The sequence below is a fragment of the Anabrus simplex genome, chromosome 4 (genome assembly GCF_040414725.1).
Source record: "Anabrus simplex isolate iqAnaSimp1 chromosome 4, ASM4041472v1, whole genome shotgun sequence".
Taxonomy (NCBI): Eukaryota; Metazoa; Arthropoda; class Insecta; order Orthoptera; family Tettigoniidae; genus Anabrus; species Anabrus simplex.
Window position 1 is genome coordinate 230,945,277 of NC_090268.1, and position 27,258 is coordinate 230,972,534.

General features: G+C 37.9%; 1 protein-coding gene across 4 annotated transcripts in view; it reads right to left on the reverse strand.

The window, feature by feature from the left end:
* Positions 1-27,258, reverse strand: part of neb (nebbish) — a 468,801-nt gene that overhangs the window by 381,267 nt on the left and 60,276 nt on the right. For 3 of the 4 annotated variants that reach the window (XM_067145417.2, XM_068227214.1, XM_068227215.1), the window contains one exon: positions 13,147-13,456. In XM_067145417.2, the coding sequence (XP_067001518.2) occupies positions 13,147-13,456 (310 nt within the window). The remainder of the gene's footprint in view (positions 1-13,146; positions 13,457-27,258) is intronic. The other variant, XM_068227216.1, reaches the window with a different exon arrangement.

Below are 27,258 nucleotides of genomic sequence, written 5' to 3' on the forward strand. Positions count from 1 at the left end.
CCTTCAATTAGATTAATTACAATAAAATTCTTGAATACCTTCAAATACTGTATGTCTAAATTTCAATAGTGTCGTTCAGACTTGAAATGGTGAATGAAATATGTTGTAAAACACAATGAAGTTTAGGGCGAGAAGTCTGGCTAAAAGCTTCATGCATTTCTTGAACTTGTAAAATTCTTGAAAGTCTTATGTCCCTTCATCTTCACATTACGGACACAGTGGCGCGCTCCTAACTGCACGGCCAACTCACCCGGTGTGTTACAAAACCAATGTTTTGCGAACTAAGAGGTCCACAACCTCACTATGTGCACTTATTGTTCATTTCCATCTGTATCATTTGTTTTCATTTCTTTTCTTCTTAGGTTAACACAGTTTTTAGTTTCAATTATGTTTTGTATTAACCCCTGTTTCACTGAATTTCATCACAGTGAGTTGTTTTTTGCTCCACATGATGATGTAAATATTGTATATTGTGCTAATTTTGTTTCCGTCTAGGCTCTCTATTTTTTCTTTTGTTCCTTCATTACGTTTTTTGGCACATTTTAGCATGTATTATGTAAATTATTTCACCCCACACCCCTATTTTTCCACTGAAAATGGCTCAAACAAGCCGAAACATGTTTGAATTTTTATTACTCTGTTTAAGGATGGAATATATGATGTATTGAATTAGAAGGATACACTCAAATTTTTACCTTTGTAAAGTAAAAAACCATCAATACAGAATGATTCCAATATCTTGTAACAGTTTGTCCAACGTACGAAAAATTACATTGTGTACATGTAAGCTTGTGGATTCCGGATCCTAGATAGCAATTGCTGATTGAGTTAACGATGTTGTGATTAAAAAATATATTTTGGTTGGTGTTATGAGTTTTGAAAACTTGACTGATATCTTGTTTTTTCAGGGGATTTGTGATTTGATGAATGGCAGGATTAGTAAAGGTAAAAGTTGCGTATTTATATTTTTTGGGATTATCCTGGGTGAGATTTGTTGCTAACTTCAGTTTCACTTTATTGATGATCCAATTGACCATATCTATTTTATAACCAATAATTAATGCTTTATCTTTTATGAAATTGGTTTTTTTTTTTTTTAGACTGCTGGGCAAAAGAGGAATTTTAAATGCTCTATAAACCAAACTGAAAAAGGCTGCTTGCTTATGAGATTTTGGATGGAGTGAATAATTTTTTATTGTTACTGGGGCATATGAGGGTTTTCTGTATATCTGAAAATCAATGCTATTGCATAAATAGCAGCAATTAATTCAACATGTAAGGTTATAATTGACTGCCCCTTTTGACCGACGCTTTTGTAAAAACTACCAGCTTCAAACTCTACAATGTCAACTGATTACTTTCAAGTCCTTAAATAATAAACACCATCAGTATGACATAGTTGATTACGTCAATAATTTATTGGAAACAAAATACAAATTCTTGTGATGATCATGGCTACAAATAATTAAATAAGTACTAAATTATGTGAAGATGAAGGAACATAAGACTTTTAAGAACTTTACAATTTCAAGAAATGCATGAAGCTTTTAGCGAGATTTCTCACCCTAAACTTCAATACATTTTACAACATAATTGCCTTCATTCACCACTTCAAGTCTGAACGACACTATTTAAATTTGGACATTCAGTGTTTGAAAGTATTCAAAAATTTTATTGTAATTATTCTAATTGAAAGTGTACAGAACTGTCAATTTCTTGTTCACAGCCAAGCTGTTATTTTATATATTGTGTAATAACTGATCTTCAATTACAATATAATTTTTTGTAAATTAGTTTTAAGACCGTAATTGAGTACAAATCTATATATATAAAACAACTTGTCCTGACTGAATGATTCATCACAGAGCCAAAACTACAGGACATAAAGAAATGAAATTTAGGATATATATTCATATTAACATGTAGGTGCTCGCTAAGGGAGGATTTTTGGATATTCCGTCGCTAAGGGGGTGAATTTTTAAAATGAGGATATCTATATCTCAAAAACTTAAAAGTTTACAAACGTAAAGATTGATATTTGGAATCTCCTTGAAAAATAAAGAAACCTGTATTTTTTGTTTTTGGACAATTCCATTAACGGCGGGAGGGGGGGGGGGGGTGAAAAAAGGCGGGAAGTGGTTGAACACCTTTTATGAGGACACATATCTCAAAAATTGAAGATGGTACAGACATGAAAATTGAAATTTGGAATCTCTTTTGAAAATAAAGAAACACATTTTTGTGTTTTTGGATAATCCGATGAATAGGGGGTAAACAGAATGACAAGCGGGGTGAATTTAAAAAAAGTCTATATCTGCAAATTATCTCAGACACGTAACATATTACAGATTTGAAAACTGGTATTTGGAATTTCCTGTAAAAATAAATATAAATATTTTTTCGGAAAATCTATAACGGGGAACTGAAAAAGAGAGTGAATTTTTAAAATTAGCGTATCTACAATATATCTCAAAAACTTAATTTGTTGCAGACGTGAACATTGGTATTTGGAATCTCCTTTAAAAATAAGGAAACCCGTATTCTTTGGTTTTTGGAACAAACCCTTAACAGAGAGGGGGGTGAAAGAATTGAAAAATTAGTTGAATTATTTGTATGAGAATGTAAATATATATATATTTATTGGGGGAATAAACTTGGTAGGGGGGATGAAAACGGTGATGAATTCTTTTTACGAGGATACATATATCTCAAAAACTGAAGAAGTTACAATCGTGATAATTGGTATTTGGAAGCTCTTTTAAAGAAGGGGTACTGTTTGTTTTTGGAAGATTCACTTGAGTGGGGAGTGTGATAGGAAGTAAAATAATTGTATTATTTTTCTGGAGAAACTTGTATCTCAAAACTGAAGATTACAGACGAGGAAATTGGTGTTTGGAATCTCATTTAAAAATAAAGAAACATGTATTTTTGTTTTCAGAAAATACACTTAGATGGGGATGAGGGTGGGGGGAAGGACTGATCAAGCAGTTGAATTCTTTTTATGGGGATACTTATGAACAGGTATCTCAAAAACTGAAGATGTTACAGATGTGGGAATAGGTATTTGGAACCTCCTTTAAAAATGAAGAAACATGTATTTGTTGTTTCTTGAGAGAAGACTGTTTCTCTCACGTACAGTTCTATGTCGCATGGTCGTCTTAGCCCCAAAAGGCAATACCACAAACATGGCTTACAAAGAATTTCTGGGGTATATGAAACTCAGTTTTTGGGCGACTTTTTATACTTTAGGAATTTTCAGATAATGTCTTTGTACAATGCCGAGCAACGATTACTTTGATCAAATTACGAAATCCACGTGAGCGAAGCTGCGGGTAATTGCTAGTAACTTAGAAAGATTAAAGTCAGGATCCTAAACTAACCTTGAGACATTATTATGGCTGATGAAGCCTGGTAGATGGGCAAAACATGTACCAAATATAGAATTTATAACAAGGATGAAGTCCTAATTATAAATATATTTTATGTATTGAATAGGTGAACTTACAAATAAACACTTGTATTTTAACATTTATAAATGGTATGTTCCAAGCTGTCAGTGGAGAGATGGCATGGAACAACATTAGCAGACGAACAGGTTTGAGAGGTGTCTTTAAAAGCAGGAAAGATCACAATATGAAGATAAAGTTGGAATTCAAGAGGGCAAATTAGGACAAATATTCGTTTATAGGAAGAGGAGTTAAGGATAGGTATAACTTACCAAGGGAGATATTCAATAAAATTCCAATTTCTTTGAAATCTTTCAAGAAAAGGCTAGTAAAACAACAGATAGGGAATCTGCCACCTGGGCGACTGCCCTAAATGCAGATCAGTAGTGAATGAGTGATTGAAGAATATTCTGACGTGGAACTGATAAAACCAGACGAGTTCTATAGAGAAACTGAAGTGATACACTGCTTACGTAATCAATAATGTTATTTGCTTTACGTTCCACTAACTATTTTTACAGTTTTCAAAAACGCCAAGGTGCCGGAATTTTGTCCCGCAGGAGTTCTTTTACGTGCCAGTATATCTACCGACAAGAGGTCGATGTATGTGAGCACCACCAAACACCACCAGATTGAGCCAGGATCGAACCTGTCAAGCTGAACTCAGAAGGCCAGCGCCTCAACCGTCTGAGCCACTCAGCCTGGCCTTTACGCATACCTGCCAACTTCGCAAAACCAAAAATCGGGAGATTCTGATATGAAATTGAGGGGGAAAAAAATCAGGCAAAGTCAGGATACAATTGGTCAAAACTGCTTATTCTACACATCTTGTGCAATACAGACATTATCCTAGCAAGCTCAATGCATCATATCGTCAAGTCCACATTTAAATTAACACATATATCCAGGGAAAATGAGTGGAATCAAAATCCACAAATATTTTAATCTCATATGTATTCATATTCAGTGACACCTGAATACTTGTATACAACAACGGAAAATTTATAAGAACATGTATGGTTCCTGCCTTCCTTCCATCTTACCGATTTGCAGAAACTTCTCCATCAGTAGAAAATTTCCGTTGATTAAAAGAAGCAGCAGTGGCAGATTTTGCCTGTCTGAGAAAACCTCTGTCAAAGATTTGCTGAAAGCAGTTGCCCTGTAGCCTTGATTTTCCTGTCAACAATATCTCCAAGTTTTCATCACCAATAGATGACTTGAACTGTGTGTGTTTTAGTCACCTGACTAAATATCCTCTCACATTCAGCATTACTGTGAGGGATTGTTAAAATACCCAGAATAACAAAAACTAATCTATCAGTGAAGTACGTTCAAACTGATAGAAAAATTTCTCTTTCGCCATGCTTCAGATGCTTTACGAATTGGAAAGTGCAACTGCCAATGACCAAGTCACAATCGTTCTTCTGGTTTCCCCTGTTGTGGTAATCGACTTCCAAAGGAGAGGAGGATTTTAACACTGAAGGTTGTACATATTTTTATATAAAATTCCTTAATGTGTCCAGCATCAGATCTTGCAGTAAATGGATGTGAGGCACCCTTGACTGCAAAATTAAATTTGGTTATCAAATGTAGGCATAACATTGGAATTTTTTTTTTTCGCTATTGGTTTTTATGTCGCACCGACACAGATAGGTCTTTTGCGACGATGGGATAGGAAAGGTCTAGGAAGTGGAAGGAAGCAGCCGTGGCCTTAATTAAGGTACAGCCCCGGCATTTGCCTGGTGTGAAAACGGGAAACCATAGAAAACCATTTTCAGGGCTGCCGACAGTGGGGCTCGAACCCACTAGCTCCCAATTACTGGATACTGGCCGCACTTAAGCGACTGCAGCTATCAAGAACATTGGATAAAAACAGACATAAAGGCTTATTTAACTTTGATGACAGGAACATAAAAATCCTTTCTTCACGAGACAGACTGCACTTAATGAAGGAATCCTGTTTGGTTGTTTTGGGTAAAGAAGTATATGGGATTGTTGATTGATTGATTGGTTCTTTTCCTTGAGGGGGCAGCACCCTCTACTGACATTTGTTTCATCTTTGGAATATGGTAAGTTTCGAGACTTCTAAGCTGAACTGTCTTACTAGACTTCACTTCATAAGCAGACTGGACAAAGGCTACCACAACCTAGACAAACACTTGCCCACAGAAAGCCACCGGGGGCACACCTGCTTTAACATTTTCCTTGTCTCAACACTGTACAATTAGCTTTACCTTGCACCAACACAAATAGGTCTTATGGTGACAACGGGATAGGAAAGGGCTGGGAGTGGGAAGGAAGTAGCCGTAGCCTTCATTAAGATAGGGCCGTAACATTCACCTGGTGTGAAAATGGGAAACCACGGAAAACCAGCTTCACGGCTGCCACCTGTGGGGTTCAATCAACTATCTCCGAAATGCACGTTAACAGCAGCGTGCCCATAACCGCACGACACCAACTCCCTCGGTCCGATTCCTTAATCTAGGAGTACATGCACTTAGATGCCATTACTTAGCAAATACATAGATTAATATATTGCATCACATGCCCGTGCAATTATGCAAAGCGCAATGCTATTTATCTATATAATATATAAAATAACATGCCCCGACTGACTGATTCATCATCGCCAAGCCAAAACTACTGAACACAAAGAAATGAAATTTTGAAGATACATTTATATTACATTGTATGTGCTCAAAAGGAAGGATTTTTGGATATTCCATTGCTAAGGGGGTGAAAAGGGGGAGGGGTGAATTTTTAAAATCAGTATAACCATATCTCAAAACTTAAACAGTTTAAAGCCGTCAAAACTGGTATTTGGAATCTCCATTAAAAACAAAGAAACGCATTTTTTTGGAAAATCCACTTGGGGGGGGGGGGGGTAAAAATAAGAGAAAAAGGGGATTGAATCCATTTCATGAGGATGCTTATATCTCAAAACTAAAGATGTTTCTGACGTGAAATTTGGTACATGGAATCTCCTTTAAAAATAAAGAAACGTATGTTTTTTGTTTTCTGAAAATCCACACAAAAAGGGGGGTGAAAAGAAATGGAAATGGGGGTGAATTATTAAAATGAGTAGATCTCAAAACTCCAGATGTAAAAATTGGTATTTGGAATCTTCTTTAAAAATAAAGAAACACAATGTTTTGTTTTCAAAGCATCCAGTTAAGGGGTTAAAAGAAGTGAAAATTGGGTGAATTTTTGAAATTAGTAAATCTCAAAAACTTAACATGTTATAGACATAAAAACTGCTATTGTTACAGACGTGAAAATTGGTATTTGGTGCTTCCTTTAAATGTAAAGGAACACCTTGTTTTATTGTTTTTGGAAAATCCACTTAAGGGGGTGAAAAGGACTGAAAAGGGGTTGAATTATTTTTATGAGGATACATATATTTCAAAAGCTGAAAATATTACACATATGAATATTAGTATTTGAAATCTCCTTTAAAATAAACACACAGCCTACTTCTTGTTTTTGGAAAATCCACTTAAGGGGGTAGAAAGAATTTAAAAGTTGGGCACATTTTTAAAATGAGTATATTTACAGTATTATATCCCGAAAACGTAACATGTATCGAAAATTGGTATTTGGAATCTCCTTTAACAATAAAGAAACATGTAATTTTTGTTTTTGGATAATCCATTTAAAACGTGGAGAAAAGAAGTGAAGGAGGAGTTGAATTCTCATACATATATCTCGAAAACTGAAGATGTTACAGACTCCTACTTTAGGGATTTTCACATAATATCTTAGTGCAGTACTGAGGAATGATTACTCTTATCAAATTACGAAATCCACGCGAGCAAAGCCGCGGGTAACAGCTAATCAAGTAATAAATTAAAATTCGCCAGATTTGCCTCCAAATGGCTCCTAAAATCTCTAGAAAAGTCACTAGTCGCTATCTTTGAAATTCTGTCACTAAATTACTAAAACAAAAAAGACTTCAAATCTAACGATTAGTCTCTAGAATCGAATAGACTGATGCAAATGAACACGAACATACCACGCGAGAACGAGAGATTGACAATCAACGTATGCGTCGCGATATACAGGTTTCAATAAGCATCGCACATTCGCGTGCGTTTCTCGTATTAATAAACATTAACGTTGATATTTCATTTGAAAGCGGCCAAAGAAGGAAGGACTTCCGGCCATTGGCGTACAAAGCTGAAAAAGCGGGATCTGAATGTTTGAAGTTTAAAAAAAAAATTTAAAAAAAAAACTAAAATCGAGAGAAATAACTCGGGTAAGATCCGTCGCCACAGTTGTGTGATTACAGAAAAAGATCTTAAATTCCTGAACTTCAAAGGATAAGTTCCACCTTCGGGGAGCAAGCTGTTAGTCTCAGGAATCTTCCTTTTTGCTTACTGGTTAGCAGCAAGATTGGTGAATAACACAGCGAGTCTATTTGTGCTTGTATTTCGCATTCCATTCAGACGATAGAAATTCACTTTTTGTTGTGTGGTACAGTGAACTGTAGCAAATATTTGTTGCACAATAAGGTACCTATATCTGGATTAGGAACATATAAACATACCTATCGCATCACGAATTTTCGCTATTACCGCTGACTATGAATACGATCACATTTTTCCTAGTCCTGAAAATGTTATTTGCCATCCCTTGTGAAAGAAATGTGATTTACAACTCTGGTAAGAGCCGCCACCACAGTTGCGTGATCACCGTAAAAGTGAGCCTATTTCTGCTTTATTTCGCATTCCATTCAGAAGTTAGGAATTTATTTTGTATTGAGTGGTACAGTGAAGTTTTGTTAAATGATACGGTAGCCTATATCTCAATCGGAACATAACCGTGCGAAATTGACTAGCATAATGCTTATTTGTCTTGTGATAGCCTAGTTATGGATACGGAAAATGTCGTGATATTCCTTACTAATGAAGACAAAATCAAAATCTTTCAGAAAGTGGACTGGCATCCGCATCTTCAAGCATGCAGAGGTCACGAATGTTGAACTCGCACCTTCCAGTTTCGACTATCATTCGACTTGGTCAAAGTTTTTCAAAATGGCAGTCAAAGTCATTTCTCCCGGTCACATATGGTCGAGCATAACCTCCAATTCATTGACTAAGAGTGTGACCAGAAAATGATGTTTAATAACCCTATGCTCCAAAATAAAAAGCTTCTATTAACATTTGTTTTAGAAATGTTGGAGAAATTTTTGCATATGTTTTCATACAAAGGGCACAAGGAAAGTTTTGCAATACGCAAAAAACGGTTGGCTGGACATCCCTGTTATGGTGAGCGATGAAAAGATGGGTGAAAACCGGTCCAGAGGACAGCAAGGCGCGACCTTCACACCAGTTGTTACCAAGTCGTATGAATGAAAGCAAGTTAAGATGCCAGTGCGGTCTAAAGGTGAATATCGCGCAATTATCCGTTACAATTTTGCTCGTGGATTAACTGTTGACCAGTGCCTGGAGGAAATGACTCCTGTGCTGGGGAAAGACTGTCCACATCGGACAACAATTTTCCGCTGGTACAAAGAGTTCTAGAGAGGAAATTTTGGAGATGAAGACCATCCTCGTTCTGGGCGACCCTCTGAATCAGTGACTAAGGCAAACATTGAAGCTGTGAGGAAAATGTTGCGGCAAGACAGGCGGTTGAGATATCAGCAGGTAGAAGAGACCCTCCTCATCCCTGCACCAGCTATTCATTCAATTCTACACGACCATCTCCATGTTAGAAAGGTTTGTTCCCTTAGGGTGCCCCATTCACTTTCAGAGGAACAAAGGGCACATCGAGAAAAATGGTGCCGAAAAATGCTAAAACAGTTTGAAAATGGGACTTCGCGAAACGTCAATAGCATCGCTACAGGTGAGGAAACTTGGCTTTATTATTACAATGTCCCAACAAAATTCCAGAACAAGGTGTGGCTGTTTGAAGATGAGGGTACTCCTGTCACTGTGCGAAAGTCAAGGTTAGTGAAGAAAAGGATGATTGCAGTATTCTTCACTAAATGGAGCATCTTGACTCGGGTTGTGCTAGAAATACAAAGGACAGTTACTGCGAAGTGGTACAGTGAGACTTGTCTGCCTCAAGTCATCCAGGCTCTCAAGCAGCTCCATCCGAGGTCACGGCTCAACACTTGGCTCTTGCATCTTAAGTTTTAAACTTCATGGCTGTTCCGTATTGAACAGAGAATCACAAAAGTAATTTAATATAATAGAATCCACCTTTTCAATACATAACTGTTGCAATAGGTTATATTACAACATTTTAATTATAATGGTACCGGTTTCGACACGTATTCAATGTCATCATCAGCCATAGATAAAACCAAGCAAGTGAATAGATTTGCATATAGCAACAAGACACACAGACTAGATAAAATTTGTAAAATGTCACATTTAAAATAGTTCTTGTAAAATGTCTAGAGATAGCGACGCGTTAGCGGCGTATTAGTCTTGTACATGAGCTGAGGCATTTTCTGTGAATTTTTGCTTTGATATGATAAAAAAAAATACGCCGCTAACGCGTAGCTATCTCTAGACATTTTACAAGAACGATTTTAAATGTGACATTTTACGAATTTTATCTAGTCTGTGTGTCTTGTAGCTATATGCAAATCTATTTACTTACTTCGTTTTATCTATGACTGACGAGGACATTGTATACGTGTCGAAAACGGTACCATTATAATTAAAATGTTGTAACATAACCTATGTGTAACAGTTATGTATTGAAAAGGTGGATTCTATTATATTAAATTACTTTTGTGTCTCTTGCATGACGACAATGCTCCAGCACATCGTGCTAATGTAACAATGGATTTCCTTACCAGATCATGGTTGACTGTGCTTGATGAACCCACATGCAGTCCTGATCTTGCCCCATGTGACTCGCACTCTTCCCAGAAGTGAAGATGAAGCTGACAGGGTGGCGTTTTCCATAAAACGAGGAGTTTCTGGCAGCATGGGATCAGGAGTGTGAAAATGTAACCGAAGAAAAGTGGCAGAGTTGGTTCAGCGACTGGTTTTGAGATATGGAGAAGTGTATTGAGTGTAGTGGAAATTATTTTGAAAAAGTGTAAAGCGTTCAATCACATTGTAAAACATTCCTAGTGCCCTTTGTATTTGTTGTTTGGTGTTTTTCACACCTTACAGTGCACTTGTTATTTATAAACCACAGGAGAAAAGGTTTTCATATTTGTTACCTTGTGTTTTTCACACCTTTTAATACTTTCCTCTCATCTTTAGAAATGGTAGATATAGTTTTCACTGTACCCCGGATACACGATATAAAATGCCCTCCTATCGGAAAAATCTTATTGAGTGTTTCCATATCCCTGTTGGATAGTTTTTATTTGTATATTCAGTAGCATGTTTTCTCGCTTAACACATTCATTTTTGTTGTCCACTGCAGAAACGTCTTAACAAGGTTTTACTATAGCTAGTAAATATATATTTATTAAATTACTGAATTATATTCCCTTCCTTACAATACTTGTACAGTTTATCATTATAACTTAATGTCATACTTACAGGACTATACTTATTACTGTTCCCTAGCCCACCCCATTTCCCTGTATAAGACTCTCTATAACCCTTCTAAACATGCTTCCTTATACGTACCACTGCAGTTCAAATGAACACCATCTGAGTGTAGATTCCTATCTCCTACCAACCCATTAAGATCAACAAATCTCACTCTCTCACTCACAGTACCCCACATACCCCACTCCATAGCCTCATTTAAATCCCCGATCACCTTCCTGTCACTATCCCTCCTACACAATATCCCATTGATAACAATATCTACAACCTTAAACTTCTACTGTGCTGCATTAACCAGATCCCACACTATGTTGGTACCTATTCCTGCTTGCCTTACTTTGTTGGTTCCAACATGAAAACCTACCGCCTTCTCGTTCCCTTTACTTTCATCAACATCTACCTTAACCTAATTCTTGGATAACACTTGTTCCCTTTTGTCCACATACTTTCCCCACATGTTTAACAACGGAGTCTCCCATGACCAGAGCCTTAACCTCTCCCACCTCATTAGATTCCCTCCCCTCCTGCTCACTTATATTTTCTGATCACTGTAGAACCTACTACCTCTCCTCTTGTCTTGCTCTCATGACCCTGTTTTACCCTTCCTATACTATATTCTATGTTTCCCTTTCTTACCTTTTATCTCTCCCTACCTCTATAACACTTCTCAATTCCTCCTTTTCCCTCTGCTGTTCTACATGCAGTGCCTCATAGCGATTCCTTACCAATATCTCTCCTGAACTCTCCATGTGTGCAGATCCCTTGGTCCTCAGTTTTCTTCCCCTGTCTTCACAACCTCTTCTACCATATCCTGTACATTGACGGAGGGAGACGTAGTTTCATTCCTATCTCCTGATATAGTCGTAATTATCTTTCTCAACCTCTCCAACTCTTCCTTCACACTCCTTAAAGCCTCCCCAGCACCTATATTCCTTACCCAGTCTTTAAACTTCTTGATGGAAAGATGTGGTTTTTTTTTTAATAAACAAGAGTAAAAACCTGAAACATATTTTGTGAATAAAAATAAATCAAACTAAAGAAATGCTATATACTACAAAATGGTTACACCATCCTTTTTAAATTAAGAAACGTATTACACTGCAGCACTATTTAAGCATATTATTATATCCCTCTACGTACTAACAGAAATGAAACAGCATAACACTATTTTCATGTTTTTTTACCTTATTGAACTTGCTACTAATAGTTACAATCTTTTTTAATTTTCCACCTAATTCAATACATAAAAATTGAACTGAATTAGGCAGAAAATAAAACAAGAATTGTAACAATTAGAAATGAAACATGCTGTTAAACATTGAAATATCAAAAGGATTACACAAGAATCACACAGCAATTAAGAAAGAGACTATCTAATAAAATAACTATGCAAGATATCTAAATTGCACTTAACCATAACAAGTTAACTAAAACAACAGAAATGTACTTAAACTAAATACTTAAAATATTCAGCAGATTGTTATATTTATTTTCCTACAATCCCACTTAGTACTATGAGGGAATGCAATTACTACCACTTCACTACACTGTCAATGTACAAGCTGTTAGAGGTAAGCACAATGAAAATTAGGACAGAGTGGTATAGATTGCTTCTTACTGGGGTGTAAAAGAGCATAATGAATATATTTATTCATATAATATATGAATTTACTTTGAATATATGTCACCAAGTTACTACTTAATAAACTTTATAAAGCAGAGCACACATTTATTGAATCCTATATAGTGGCTCAACAATGCAGAGTATTGGTGCTAGTGACAGTGTATGTAAGTTCAGTCTGTCAGCATTAATGCTGGTAGGATCCTCAACAGCTCTGCCGACAGCTGTCATAGATGGCCTAGGCGTACTAGGGAAATGAGGAGTGAGGTAGTTTCCCATTGCTTTCCTCACCGAGCCAGAGTTGCTATAACATATCAGTCTGCCAAGCCCACTGAAATGCATACACCAACCGACCCTATGAGCAACATTTTCACATCATTCATAGCAGGAACTGGCTGCATAAGGATTGGCATTACTAGCATCACTCATACCTCACTCACTTTCATATTGTCAAAGCCAAGGACAAGACAGAGACAGATGTGACGGTAACTGACTTAATAGCATAATACATAGAGGAAAGAAAACATTTAACTATAAAGAAATTGAACATTATTACCTGGAGATCTTCGTATGACACAACACCATGTGTAGAAAGGTCTACAACATATGGTCCATATATAGGATGCTCCCGCACTCTCAGTGCAGCTCTTCTCCCACTTTCAGTGGATCCTCCTAGCAGATCATGAATCTTTTCATTATAAATCTCAAAATAGCTGATCTCAACAGTAATTTTCATATTTGAAAGCCTTGAAACTTTTGTGTCACTAAGAGATGCAATTCTTTCAAACAACTCATGACAAAATCGTGGAATTATGCCAGCTTCATTTCCAATCAAATTCCCACCATCGACATCTAGCCCCATCATACTGAAAATAAACAATCATGAAACTAGATACATGTATGAAACAATGGGCATCAGGATTATGTGCTTCACTAGGAGAAGTAAAAGAAAAAATAAGTGCATGAGTTCTTAATAGATGGTAGAAAACCTCCAGGATGAGGAAATTAGAAGTACATGGATATGATAAGTGAAAGGTTCCAAAAAATGGATCTTAAATATTTTTAATCATTTCTACTGTGACTATACCAAGTTATGAGCCCCTTGGTCGCTATAAGACGAGAAGTCCACTAAAATATTATTGTAAATTATTAGGTTAAGTTTAGTAGATTTGTTTAGAGTTTGTTCAATTATTTAGGTTAAGAGAATTGTAATAATATACTACACAGTTGAACCTGACTTATATGTATATGAAGGGGAAGAAAAAAAACTACTTCTAACTCAGAATTACTTAGAAATCAGACTTGCACAATACATCACACATTTACTGAAAATCCAATGCAATAGACCTGCATGTGTAAGTCCTTGCAAATAATAAATACATTAAGACAGAAAATATTATTTTGAACATAGTCCAGCCTTAATGAAATCAGGTAGTTTGGCTTGTTTCACTTTTCTTGCATTAAGAGAATAAACCTCCTTTTCCAAAATTAGTAATGAATTCAAAGCATTTTCACTACAACTTTTCGCACTGATGTAATGCCTACACACATCAGTTCAGGTGTTTCAAGATTCAAGTCGTTATCTCCATCTCCATCACTGTCAGTATCGCTTGTAGCTGGTTTATCACCACCGTGTTGTTGGCATACATCAGCAATAATCTCTTCATCTGGTAGTTCTCCACATACAGCCAAATTATCATCAAAATGCTCAAAAGTATTGAATTCTACACCCTCCGGTAGCATTAGCTCATTGCCAGATAAAACTTCGTCCCCATAATCATCATTAGAGGCAGCCTCTTCTAGTAAGACACCAGCTTTGTGGAAACAGTTGCTGATTGTGGAGGATGACACCTGCTTCCAGGGAGCCGAAATAAAGTCCATGGCTTGTGGCAAATTAATGGAGAGAGGTTCATTTCTTGCATCACTCAGTGTTATTAAAAGTTGAACCAGAATTTTTCTATAATGCACTTTGAAATCTGCAGTGATGCCAAAGCCAAGCAGTTGTAAAGCACTGGTACAATAAGGAGGGAAAAATTCCACTCGGGTATTCTCCAGAACGATTTGAGGTGGATGTGCTGCACATCGATCAATAAGAAGAAAGATCTTCTTCTGTTTCTTTTTCGTATTAATGGCCAGTTTTTTCAACCACTGTTCCATTAGAAACAGTCATCCAAGAATTTCTGTTGGATTCATATTCCAAAGGTTTTGTTTTGGCACCCTTAAAACACCTCGGATTCTTCAATTTTCCTATCAAAAGTGGAGGAACTTTGTCAGATCCATCTGCATTGGTGGCGAGAAGTACTGTTACACGAATTTTGCTTTTCTTCCCTCCATGGCACGAGTCACCTTTATCAGCTAATGTTTTATTAGGAAGGAGATTGTAGAAAAGGCCGGTCTCATCACAACTGTAGATGTTTGTAGGATGATAATCGCTTACGATACCCGGCAGAACCTCTTCGTTCCAGTGTTGTTCTGGGACGTCGTCCACAGCTTTTGAGTCACTGCAAATTGTTCTCCCTGTGATTCCATGACGATCTTTAAATCCTTGCAACCATCCTGATGCAGCCTTGAAATCAGCAGTGATACTCATCATTTTAGCTAAATCTATCACATTTGCCTTCAGCATGTCATCACTAATTGGTAGAGCTGCAGCCCGCTTTTGCTTTCACCAAATCTACGTACCTTCCTTCTAGCTGATGGCGGCACTTTGCTGATTTTGAACCAAGTTTTAAGAACTCATCCAAAATAGCGTTTCTTTTACTAGTGACTGTACATAGCGTGGTATAAGCAATCCCTAAGTCTGAAGCGATTTCAGTTTTTGTTTTGTGTGGATTAGCGTCAACTTCTAGTATAAATTTTACTTTTTCATCTAGGGTAAACCTTTTCCTTTTTCTGTTCTCTATGGCTAATCAAAGCAACTGAATGACAAAACTATTGTTCCACAGTAAACACTAGATACCGGCACCGTAGACATTTTACTTCTCCGTTGTTCCCACTAAAAAATTTCTCATATTCATGCAAATTTACTGTATTTTCCTTTGTTTCCACACCGAAACTGGCCACTTTTTGTAATGTATCTTAATCTTTGGCGGCACTGTGAAGGTAAAAAAACGACGAAGGTAGAGGAGAAGAGAGAGAGAGAGCGAAGGGGACTCGCTCAGTTGGCCTTTGTTAAGCCACCAGTAAGTAAGCGTCAACAATGTCACTCGGCGAAACTCTTTGCGTTCTGTTTCAGCACCGAAACCCGACAGCTCTATTCTATCTACGCCAATTACGCAAAATTCAGTTATATTTCACCGACACTTAATGCGTACAACAGCGAATAACGTATAAACGTATTACTTATAATTAAGGTATAATTAACACTCTTTTAAATAACATTTTGCCGGGACCTCAAGGAAATTACGTACAAATACGAATAGAACAGAGTTACGTATAAGGCAGGTTCAGCTGTATTAATTTTCCTCTTTTGTATAAATTTATGCTAGTGGAGGTTAGGCTGCATCAACTTGCTGGGAATTAGGCAATTTGGAAGTTGTGATGGTTGAATCATCACGAATAAACCAAGTAAGGTGATGTAACATCAACTAGCAACAGATATTAATGCAAGGCAAGTTAAAGAAGATGTGGCAAGTATATAAACAACTGAGTACCGTGAGGCATATTGTGTATTAATCAATAAGAATGAGTGTTTTGTGAAGAAGAAAACAATGTAAAACAAAAGCTAAAAATTTAAAAATCTTTAAAATGTTAATAAGGGCTCTCTGCTCAATATCTCTGAGAATTGTTTTATCCACCTGGATCAATTCTTTAATTCCAATTTCAACCTTAATGAGATATGTGAAAAATCAAACCCTTTATTTGATCTATTAATTGAAGGAAGGCTGAGAGCTTGCTCAGGACATGTGATTGCGATGTGTTTTTTTTCAAATCTTTACTTGGCTTGGTCTGAATTTCAGAAACACATGCTTGCTTTATAAATTGTATCTGTAATTCATGTCTTGCCTTAACTTTGATTTATTCTGACTGATGATTGTCTCTAGTATGACCAAAACTAGTTTCAACAAATTTATGTACCGTATAATCCCGAATACCACCCACCACTGAATAAGACTCGCACATTAAATTTGAGACAGCAAAATACGGAAAAGAATAAAAAATAAAATAACTTACATACCTACTGAATTGTCTTCAAATATACCCCAATTAAAAATTCAAACAGCTTACAATTAATAAAATCATTACAAAAATTGTAAATAAAATCTGTCCAATACTCAGATCATTCACAATTCACCGTCATCTGAAGTTTCACCATAGGAACTTTCTGTTGATAATCTTAACCATGCTAGGTTCAAATGACTGTTTGGTCCGTATTGACTAGTTTGAATGTAGTAAAGAAATATTTAAAATAGTTCTACTAGAATCAGCCTTGTCAATACACTTAATAATGAAAGAAAATATTTATTCAACCAAACATGTTTCAGGAATTTCAGGCTGATTCAAATGTAACTATTTTAAATATTTCTTTACCATACATAAAAACTTCTGTCGCTGGCATCTTTCCACAAATACAGTGGTTGATCATATTATTAGGGCCACTAGGTAAAAATTGAAGAATTTATGTTTGGATCATTATTCTTTTCTAAGTGTTTACTTATTGCTTATTTTTATGGTTGGATATTATTAATTACACATTTCCATAGTTAAATTCAACAATCAGCCCTACATTAAGGAGCCTGATAATGAAAACTCTGGTCAAGAATTGAGAGAGTCGCCAATTATGTTACAGTTGCTTGCTGACTGTTGTTGGAGTAATACACGTGATTTATTGTAGATTTGTTTCCTTGCATCTCTTGTGCGAATTTTGCTCTTTAAGTGATACAGTGAAGTGACAAGAGTAGAATACAGTTAATTATAGTTCAGTATATACTTAAAAATACGGGTATTTAGAAAACAAACATGGGGAATGCTAAAGACCTTTCTCCTAGTAAAATTTCGGAAATAAAAACACTTTTAAAGAATGCTGATTATTCTCATAGAAAAATAGTGTCTATCACTTCTGTTTCAAAGTCAACAGTGGACAGAATTAAGAAAAAACTTGACCAAGGCACGAATTTGTCACCCAAACGGGTGGGTAAATGTGGCCGCAAAAGAATCACTTCTCCACGAGCAGAGCGGCTGTTGAGAAATATCGTCATTAAACACAGAAAAGCTTCAATGAAAGTCATTACAACAAAGATTCGACAAGCGGGGATCAACGTATCTTCAATGACAGCTCGTCGGAGGATCAAAGATCTGGGTTTCGCTTGTCATCGTCCAGCAAAGAAACCATCACTGACACCAACCATGATGAAGAAGCAACTATTATGGGCAAAACAACATCGAAATTGGACTGCTGATGAATGGAAAAGGGTAAGCTGTTTACAAACATTATAATTTGTTTACTTGCTCCCTGTTATGCTCAACCGCACTTGGCGTAAACAGGTTTTTATACAGAACTACATTTTTTTCCAGGTTTGCTTCTCGGATGAGTCATTAATACATATCCTTGATGACAGATCTGTATTTGTGAGGAGGCGCAAGGGTGAGAAATACAATAGTGACTGCATTGTCAAGACCGTTAAGCACCCGTTAAGTGTCATGGTGTGGTCCGTTATCAGTAGTAATGGAACCGGCCGCCTGTATATTGTCTAAGGAACCATGAACCAACACCAGTACATTAAGGTTCTGGAGAAACGGCTACTTCCACAAGTTCGTGAATGGTTCCCAGATGGCAAATTTGTGTTTATGCATGACTCTACACCTTGTCACAAGGCTAAAACTGTGACAAAGTTCCTTCTGGACAACAAAGTGAAGGTTCTGGACTGGCCTGGCAATTCTCCTGACCTCAACCCGATCAAGAACATTTGGGGGCTAATGAAGAGGAAAATTTGTGCTCATAATGTCACGAATAAGATCCAACTGATCGAAAGACTAATCAATGTGTGGCATCATGATGATAAAATTAAAAAAAGCTGCCTCAGATGCATTTGTAGTATGCCGGATAGAGTCGAAGCGGTAATTGCTGCGAAGGGAGGTGTTACAAAATATTAGATTTTCCTAGTTTCCTTAGTTTTTAATGATTTTCATTAACATTACAAATGTAAAATTGTGTAATATATTTGTCAAAAGTCCATTTTAGATAAATTAAATGTATATCAGTGAAGTTTAATTGTGTATGTCTTATCAAGTTTGAAAAATACAACTTTCACCTAGTGGCCTTAATAATATGATCAACCACTGTAGTTGTCCTCACTACCATCCACTGAATTTGAAATTCCACATTTCCTAAAGTTTTTGGACACAAGATCGTTGGGAATGCGCACCCATGCAGTCTCGATCCAGTTGCATATTAGTCCCACTTCAGACCTCCTCACTCGTCTGATTGGTGTTTACACGTGATCACCATCAGACATCCATTTGGTGTACAACTGTTTCATTGCAGTTTTGAAAGGCTGATTCACGCACACATCCAACAGCTGTAGAATAGAAGCGAGTCCTCTGGGAATTATTGCAAGATCGGTTTTTCCTTTCCTCATCATATCTTTTACACCATCAGTTATATGTCCTTGGTAACTGTCCAGCACAAGCATGTTTCGTTTTTGTAACAAAGTTCCCGGGAGACATTGCCAAACGCACTTCAATCAGTCCTCAACTAATGCACTGTCCATCCAGCCGGACTCAAGTGTTCCAACAATAACACCGGACGGCAAGTATCCTTTCGGAAGAGTTTTCCTTTTCAGAACCACATGTGGAGGGAATTTGGTTACATCTGCTAATACGCACAACATTAGCGTGCATTGTTGCTTTCCGTTACTACCTGTTCTGATGGTTACACTTTAGAACCCTTCGTATCCACTGTATTTTCCAACAGCATTTCAAAATAGACAGGTGTCTGGTCAGCATTTCCAATTTGCGACAGCAAATAAGAATTTTGATTCCTCAAATGAATAATGCGACGCTGAAAGGCCATTAATTTTTCTTCATGCGCCCGAGGGAGACGACGTGAAACAGTCGTACATCTCCAAATGCACAATCCCTTTCTCTGATAAAAGTTTCTGATCCATCTGCGGCTTGCAGTAAAACCCTGTGTTTTGAGTTCTTTTGAGATCTATACTGCTTTCAAATGACATTTCACTACAAACACCATATCCTAACTCACATTTTTCTATCACAAATCTGTGGAGTCCTCCTTCAATTTCCGGAAACACTGCACTCCGCGATCGCCATTACTTTTTAGAAGTTTTCCTTCTTTTTCTGCCAATCACAAATACACAATTCATCAATATCGCACTTCCTGCCAACAGCACGATTTTCGTACATTTCAGCTTCGCTTACAACTTTAAGTTTCTCACGCGTAGTAAATGATCGCAGACGCCGAATCCATCACTTACTACCGAGACAGCACTTTCAAGGGACAGATACCGAACTCTAATGTGAGCGAGGTAGACTTCCGTAACCAACAGCCTCGACTCTCGCAAAGTACCCCCCGCAAGATCAACTATTGATGATATAGATGTTGATTCCCATAGGGAATCTGAAATATTTGTCCTGAATGAGCTATTCGCGCACCCAGCATGCCAGCAGCAGTTGTGAAACAAATGACGATCGAGCATCCGCAGCAGCGGCCTTCATATTCACCGCATATTTACCCATATTCTTTGATTTACCCTATTTCATTACCTTACATTTCGCGTTTACATGCCACTGTAACAGTATTGAGAAAAATCAATCTTGTTTTTTCTTTTTTTTTTTTTTTTTTACAAGTTGCTTTATGTTGCACCGTCTTAGATAGGTCTTTGGCGACGATGGGACAGGAAAGGGCTAGGAGTGGAAAGGAAGCGGCCATGGCCTTAATTAAGGTACAGCCCCAGCATTTGCCTGGTGTGAAAATAGGAAACCACGGAAAAACATCTTCAGGGCTGCCGACAGTGGGGTTCGAACCCGCAATCTCCCGAATACTGGATAATGGTCGCACTTAAGCGACTGCAGCTATCAAGCTCGGTAATCTTGTTTTCTAGAATGCAACTAAAACACAATACGGCCTGAATGCCTGTTTACATGTGGTATATTGAGTACGGTAACCGTATTCAAATCTATTTCAATAATCCATGTAAATGTAGTAAATATTTACGAGAATGAAGGGCTTGAATACAACCTGCACCTAAGATTTAGAACCAATATTTTGGGGAAAAAAGTGCAGGTGGTATTCGGGATTATAGGTAACTTTTTTAAGGTTACAACAAATTAGTATTGAATAAGTGGAAATCATTGCTTTTGTTTTACAATATATTGCTCTTCAATATGGATTAATATGAACTTTATTACCTATGAAGAAGAAAACATGGTGGAGTGGACACTGTTTTGACGTCAGGAATTATGTGAGAAAGATAGCATTAGGATGCTATCTTCAAGTATGAGATCTTTTACATAGGCCCGTCCTATGCATATTATCTTCTTATTATGACCAATTCTGTGGCAGCCATTGTTTTGTGTGCTTCTGCTACTACAATGTGTGCTTCTGTTATAACCTCAATTTTATTGTACAAGGGATACAGTCATCATCTATGCCGATGTTAGGTAGTGAGTGTTTGTAGCATTTGCTAATTATTATGGAGGTATAAGTATGTGCCTAATTAAACAGATCATCCAGGTGCACGAGTTTTTGGTGTTTTGTGCCACTTGAGGTGAAGTACATGAACAGCTAATATCTCTGATTATAGTGTTGAGTTATGCTCTTAAATGCACTGAGAGTCTACAGGCAGTCGGCTGTCATTCTGCACTAGGTTTATTGTTTAAAAACAATATGAAAGACAAAATTAATCCATACATATATGAAGGGATTTCATAAGACAGGGTGTGGTACTCAACAGAGTAAATCGAAGTGTGTATTTCAGACATTTTATGAAGGAAGCAGGATCCGTAAATATTGCTTCCACAGGTAACTGTCATGTTATTTGAAGGAGTTATAGAGGATATGGTCAACTTTGGACAGTGAAGTGTGAGATAAGTGTATAGGACATTTGTAAATAGTGATTAAGGTTATGAATTGTCTTTAGGAAGATGAGGAGTAGGATAAGGAAAGGTGTTTGTGTTGGGAGGTGTGATGTGCTGGAGAGCGGGAGAAATGTTTATAAGTGGATTTATGGAGTAAATTGTTTAGTTGAAACTTTGTTTTCTTTTTTGTGGAAGTCTTCCTGGCATACTACCCAATTTTCTTTCAGATGTTAATAGGTTAATATAAAGCAAATTTGGAGCCTTAATCAGCTCATGATCCAGTGTCCTGGGAAGAAGAGGAGGTTCATGCTTGATTTTAACCGTTTTTATTTCAATACTCATTTAGTATCGTGGTACCCAATTCCGTTGCCTTGCATGCTTTTTAAATTACAAATAGCATATTTTACTTCATGTATGTATAATTTTTGCCGAAATTTGTGGCGAGTATTTGAGCTTTATATAGATGTAAATCAGTATACTATGTACAATGTCCTCCCCCGTGAATCACGTGACCTTGCTGCAGTGGGGAGGCTTGCGTGCCCCAATAAAGCAGGTAGCTGAGCCGTAGGGGCAACCATATTGGATGGATATCCGTCGAGAGACTAGACTAACGAATGGTTCATCAAAAGGGGAGTAGCAGCCTTTCAGAAGCTGCAAGGGTGGAAGTTTAGATAATTGACTGATATGGTCTTGTAATAATATTTTACATGGCTTAGCAGAGTTGATACTGCTACACGGCTCAAAGCAACAGGAAACTACAGCCATAACTAACTCCCGAGGACATAAAGCTCTCTCCGTATGAATGATGTAATGATGATGGGTTCATCTCGGGTAAAATAGTCCCCCATTCGTATCTCCGAGTGGGGACTACATGAAAGAGGGGCAATCATCAGAAAGATGGATACTGACATTCTGCGAGACGGAGTGTGAAATGTTAGAAGTTTGAATCACTGTGGTAAGTTGCAGAATCTGAAAAGGGAGATGGATAGACTAAAGTTAGATGTAGTTGGTATTAGTGAAGTACGTTGGCAGGAAGAGCAGGATTTCTGGTCAGGTGACTACAGAATTAACACAAAACCAAACAGAGGAAATCCAGGATTACTCAGTTTATTTTCTGGGTTTGAACAGTGCTGTTGTTTTCTGTACATTATGTACAGTTTGCCGACGCTTCGAATACACTGCAGTATTCTTTGTCAAGGCGACTAAAATACCCCTACACGATCCGAGGTAATCAGTCTCCCAGGCAGCAATCACACTACAAGGGTGGTTCCTGACCTTGGTCTTTTATATCCTAACCTTTCTGGCTGACGTAAGCCTCCTGGCTGTCTCGTGAGAATTCTGAATGGTATGTGTCACAGCCAGGTAGTGGGGCTAGCCCGCCATGTTATGTAATTGGAGATTCGGCATGCATGTTAATGTTGTGGTCTGTATGTCTTAAACTATGAATGATAGGCGTCCAAGAATTACTGATTTTATATCCTTCTTCTAAATTCATATTGTTCGGGTGTTTCTTGATTTTGATAGCCTCGTGGATTTTCCTTTCCAGATTCCAAGGGATAGCTACTAGGATCTTAATCTTGTCAAATGATATTCCCTGCCTTGTTTCGTAGGAATGCTTGGCTACCGCTGAAATATCTGTGTTTTGATTCTTGGTGTGACGGATATGTTATTTTAGGCGGGTGGAGATCAGATGTCTTGTTTCACAAACATAACACGTTCCGCAGTTACATTCATTGTGGTATACTCCAGCAGCCTGTAGTTCTATTGTGTCTTTTACTGGTGGTAGATAACAGGCTAGCTTCTGGTGTGATTTATAGATGGTTTTTATGTTGTATTTCTCCAGTATCTAGCCGATTGTTTTTAATGTATGGAATTATCGCTGTTTTCGGGCGGGTCAGTTCTTCTTTCCCGTTGTTTTCTCCTACAGCGGCCTTTTCTTTGTTCTCTTCTGATTTTCTACAGACTCGCCGGATGTTATTGAGTGAGTAGCCATTTCCTCTGAGGGTTCTCGTGAGGTGTTCTTTCTCTTCTTCGAGGTGTTCTGCTTCTGATATCTCTATGGCCCTGTTAACCAGTGATGTTAGAACAGCCTGCTCTTGCGATGGGTGGTGATGAGAAGAGGCATGCGGGTAACTGTCTGTGTGTGGGTTTCCTGTATACTGTGTGACTCCGAGTCCCATTGATGTTGCGTTTTGCTAGGTCACCCAGGAACGGTAGTTTTCTGCTTACTTCGATTTCTATGGTGAACTGAATATTTACGTGAATAGAGTTCAGATGGTCAAGAAATAGCTGCAGGTTATTGCTCCCGTAAGGCCAGATCACAAACATGTCGTTCACATAACGGAGAAAACATTTCGGTTTCAGGGCAGATGTGGCTAAGGCTTTCTGTTCGAAGTGTTCCATATACATGTTTCATATTATTGGAGAGAGCGGCGACCCCATCGCTGCCCCTTCTGTCTGTTCGTGGAACTCCCCGCTGAAGTAGAAATAAGTAGCATGTAGGCATTCTTTAGCTAGTATTAACAGGTATTCTGGAAGTTTCTGGTCTATTAGTGGAAATACTTCTGTTAGCGGCACCTTGGTGAAAAGTGACGTGACGTCGGCAAGTTGCAAGTGGAGGTGAAAATTTATTGTTGAGGTGGTCCAGAGTCTGTCTAGTGTCAATGATCCATGCCCTGAGAGGTTTAATGCTGTTTCGTGAAGAATACGGTCTGTGCATCAGTTGTTGGTGTGATATTTCAGTCTCACACATGCTGGTAGAAAACTGTTGTACCTGCAACATTTCAGAAAGGCAAGTCGAGCCAGGTAGTTAATCATCTTCTTTCGAAAGTTGTCGAATTGCCTAGTAGCTTTGAGAATATCATCCCCATAATGGTTTCGTATCTTAGAGGTGAAGCTTCCACAGTGTGTAGAATTATTCAGTTTATTTTTATTCTCCGGGTTGAATAAGAAAATAGGGCAGGGGGTAAGCTACTATCACCAGCATACTGAAAGGATAATTGTGGTCAAGATAGACACCAAGCCAATACCCACCACAATAGTGCAGGTCTATATGCCTACCAGTTCAGCGGATGATGAAATCAAAAGAATATATGAAGACATAGAAGATTTAATACAGTATGTAAAAGGTGATGAGAATCTAATCGTGATGGGAGACTGGAACGCAGTGGTAGGCCAAGGAAGAGAAGGTAATGCAGTAGGAGAATTTGGATTGGGACAAAGGAATGAAAGAGGAAGCCGGCTGGTTGAATTCTGCACCAATCACAATTTAGTCCAGGCTAACACTTGGTTCAAACACCACAAATGACGGCTGTATGCATGGAAGAGACCTGGAGACACTGGAAGGTATCAAATAGACTTCAATATGATTAGATAGAGATCCAGAAACCAGATGTTGGATTGCAGGACCTTCCCATGAGATGTGGACTCTGACCACAACCTGTTGGTCATGAAATGCCATCTGAAGTTGAAGAAATTGAAGAAAGGAAGGTTTGCAAGGAGATGGGATCTAGCAAAGTTGAAAGAAAATAGTGTGAGGGATTGTTTCAAGGAACATGTAACACAGGGACTAAATGAAAAAGTTGAAGAAACACAGTAGAGGAAGAATGGACAGTCATGAAGAATGTGATCAGTAAGGTTGATGAAGAAAAGTTAGGAAGAAAGGTAAGATCACCTAGGGAACAATGAGTAACTCAAGAGATACTAGACCTGCTTGATGAACGACGAAAGTACAAGAATGCAAAAAATGAGGAGAGTAAAAAAGAATACAGGCGAATAAAGATGAAGTAGATAGAAAGTTCAGGATAGCCAAGGAAGAATCGCTGAAAGAGAAGTGCGAGGATGTTGATGGTTGTATGGCCCTAGGAAAGGTAGATGCTGCATACACGAATTTTGCTTCACATCGCACCGACACAGATAGGTCTTAAGGGGCCCATATACGTGCAATATTATTGCGCAATATAATTGATAGTGTGTATTTAATATTGAAGGATTGTGCAATATATTGTACGAAATCAAAAGAGTTTGAAATATATTGTGCAAATCACAAAATACTGTGTCGTGTGTTGGCAATATTGTGCAATATCGCGTCCTCCCGCCAGTTGGTATCAACAAGTGGGGGAGAACGTATCGTGATTGCAGACAAACAGGTAGTGAAAAAGTTTATTTTGGAGCTTATCGAAGCCATCCAGCTCTATGGGACGTTAAGAGCAAAGATTACAGTAATCGCGTTAAAAAAGGCGAACAGAACGAGGTGCTTATTAAGAAATATCGCGAAAAATACCCGAATGCCAACAAGCAAGAAATTATTTTTTTAAAAGTCAGTTCTCTGCGTACAAACTTCCGGAAGGAAGTGAAGCGGCATCGTGATACAGAAAAGAGTGTTCACCAAACAAAATACCAGCATGGACTCACTATAATTATATTGCCACGCATATTGTACGTCTATGACCGCTTTTGCACAATATATTGCACAACCAGCTATATTATATCCACATGATTCTATTTATTGCACAAACACGATTGTTGTGCAATAATATTGTATGTCTGTGGGCAGCTAACAATATATTGTACAATCCATTTTGTGCAATAATATTGCACGTCTATGGGCCCCTTTATGGCAACAATGGGACAGGAAAGGCCTAGGAATGGGAAGGAAGCAGCCGTGGCCTTAAGGTACAGCTTCAGCATTTGCCTGGTGTCAAAATGGGAAACCTTTGAAAACCATCTTCAGGGCTGCCGACAGTGGGGTACGAACCCATTTAATCCCGTATGCGAGCTCACATCTGCACGCTTCTAATCGCATGGCCAACTCGCCGGTCTACAGGAAAATCAAGTAAACCTTTGGAGAAAGAAAAAGTACGGGTGTGAATATTAAAAGTCAGATGGAGAACCACTTCTAGGGAAAGAAGACAAGTCAGAAAGATGGCAGGAACATGTCCGTGTTCTGGAACAAGAAGATGCTGTTGATGACATGGGAGACCCAATTTTGAGGTCAGAATTCGACAGAGCTTTGAGAGACCTAAGTAGGAACAAGGCACCGGGAATTGATTGACATACCCTCAGAATTACCAACTGCCTTAGGAGAAACCAGCATGGAGAGGTTGTTCCGTTTAGTGTGTAAGATGTGATACAGGAGAAGTGCAATCGGATTTTCAAAAGAATGTTGTTATACCTATTCCCAAGAATACCGGTGCTGACAAGTGTGAAAACTACTGCACCATTAGTTTAGTATCTCACACCTGCAAAATTTTAACATGTATTATTTACAGAAGAATGGAAAGACAAGTTGAAACTGAGTTGCAAGAAGATCAATTTGGCTTTCAGAAGAAATGTGGGAACATGTGAAGAATCCTGACCTTACAGGACCGAATTAAGAAAGACAAGCCCACGTACATGGCGTTGGTAGATCTAGAAAAGGCAGTCAATAATGTTGATAGGACCAAGCTGTTTGAGATTCTGAAGGTGATCGGGATCAGATACTGAGAAAGGAGAATTATCTACAATCTATACAAAAATCAATCTGCAGTGATAAGAATCGAGGGCTTTGATAGAGGCAGCAATCCAGAAAGGAGTGATGCAAGGCTGCTGTTTGTCCCCTCTCCTTTTCAAAGTTTACATAGAGCAGGCAATA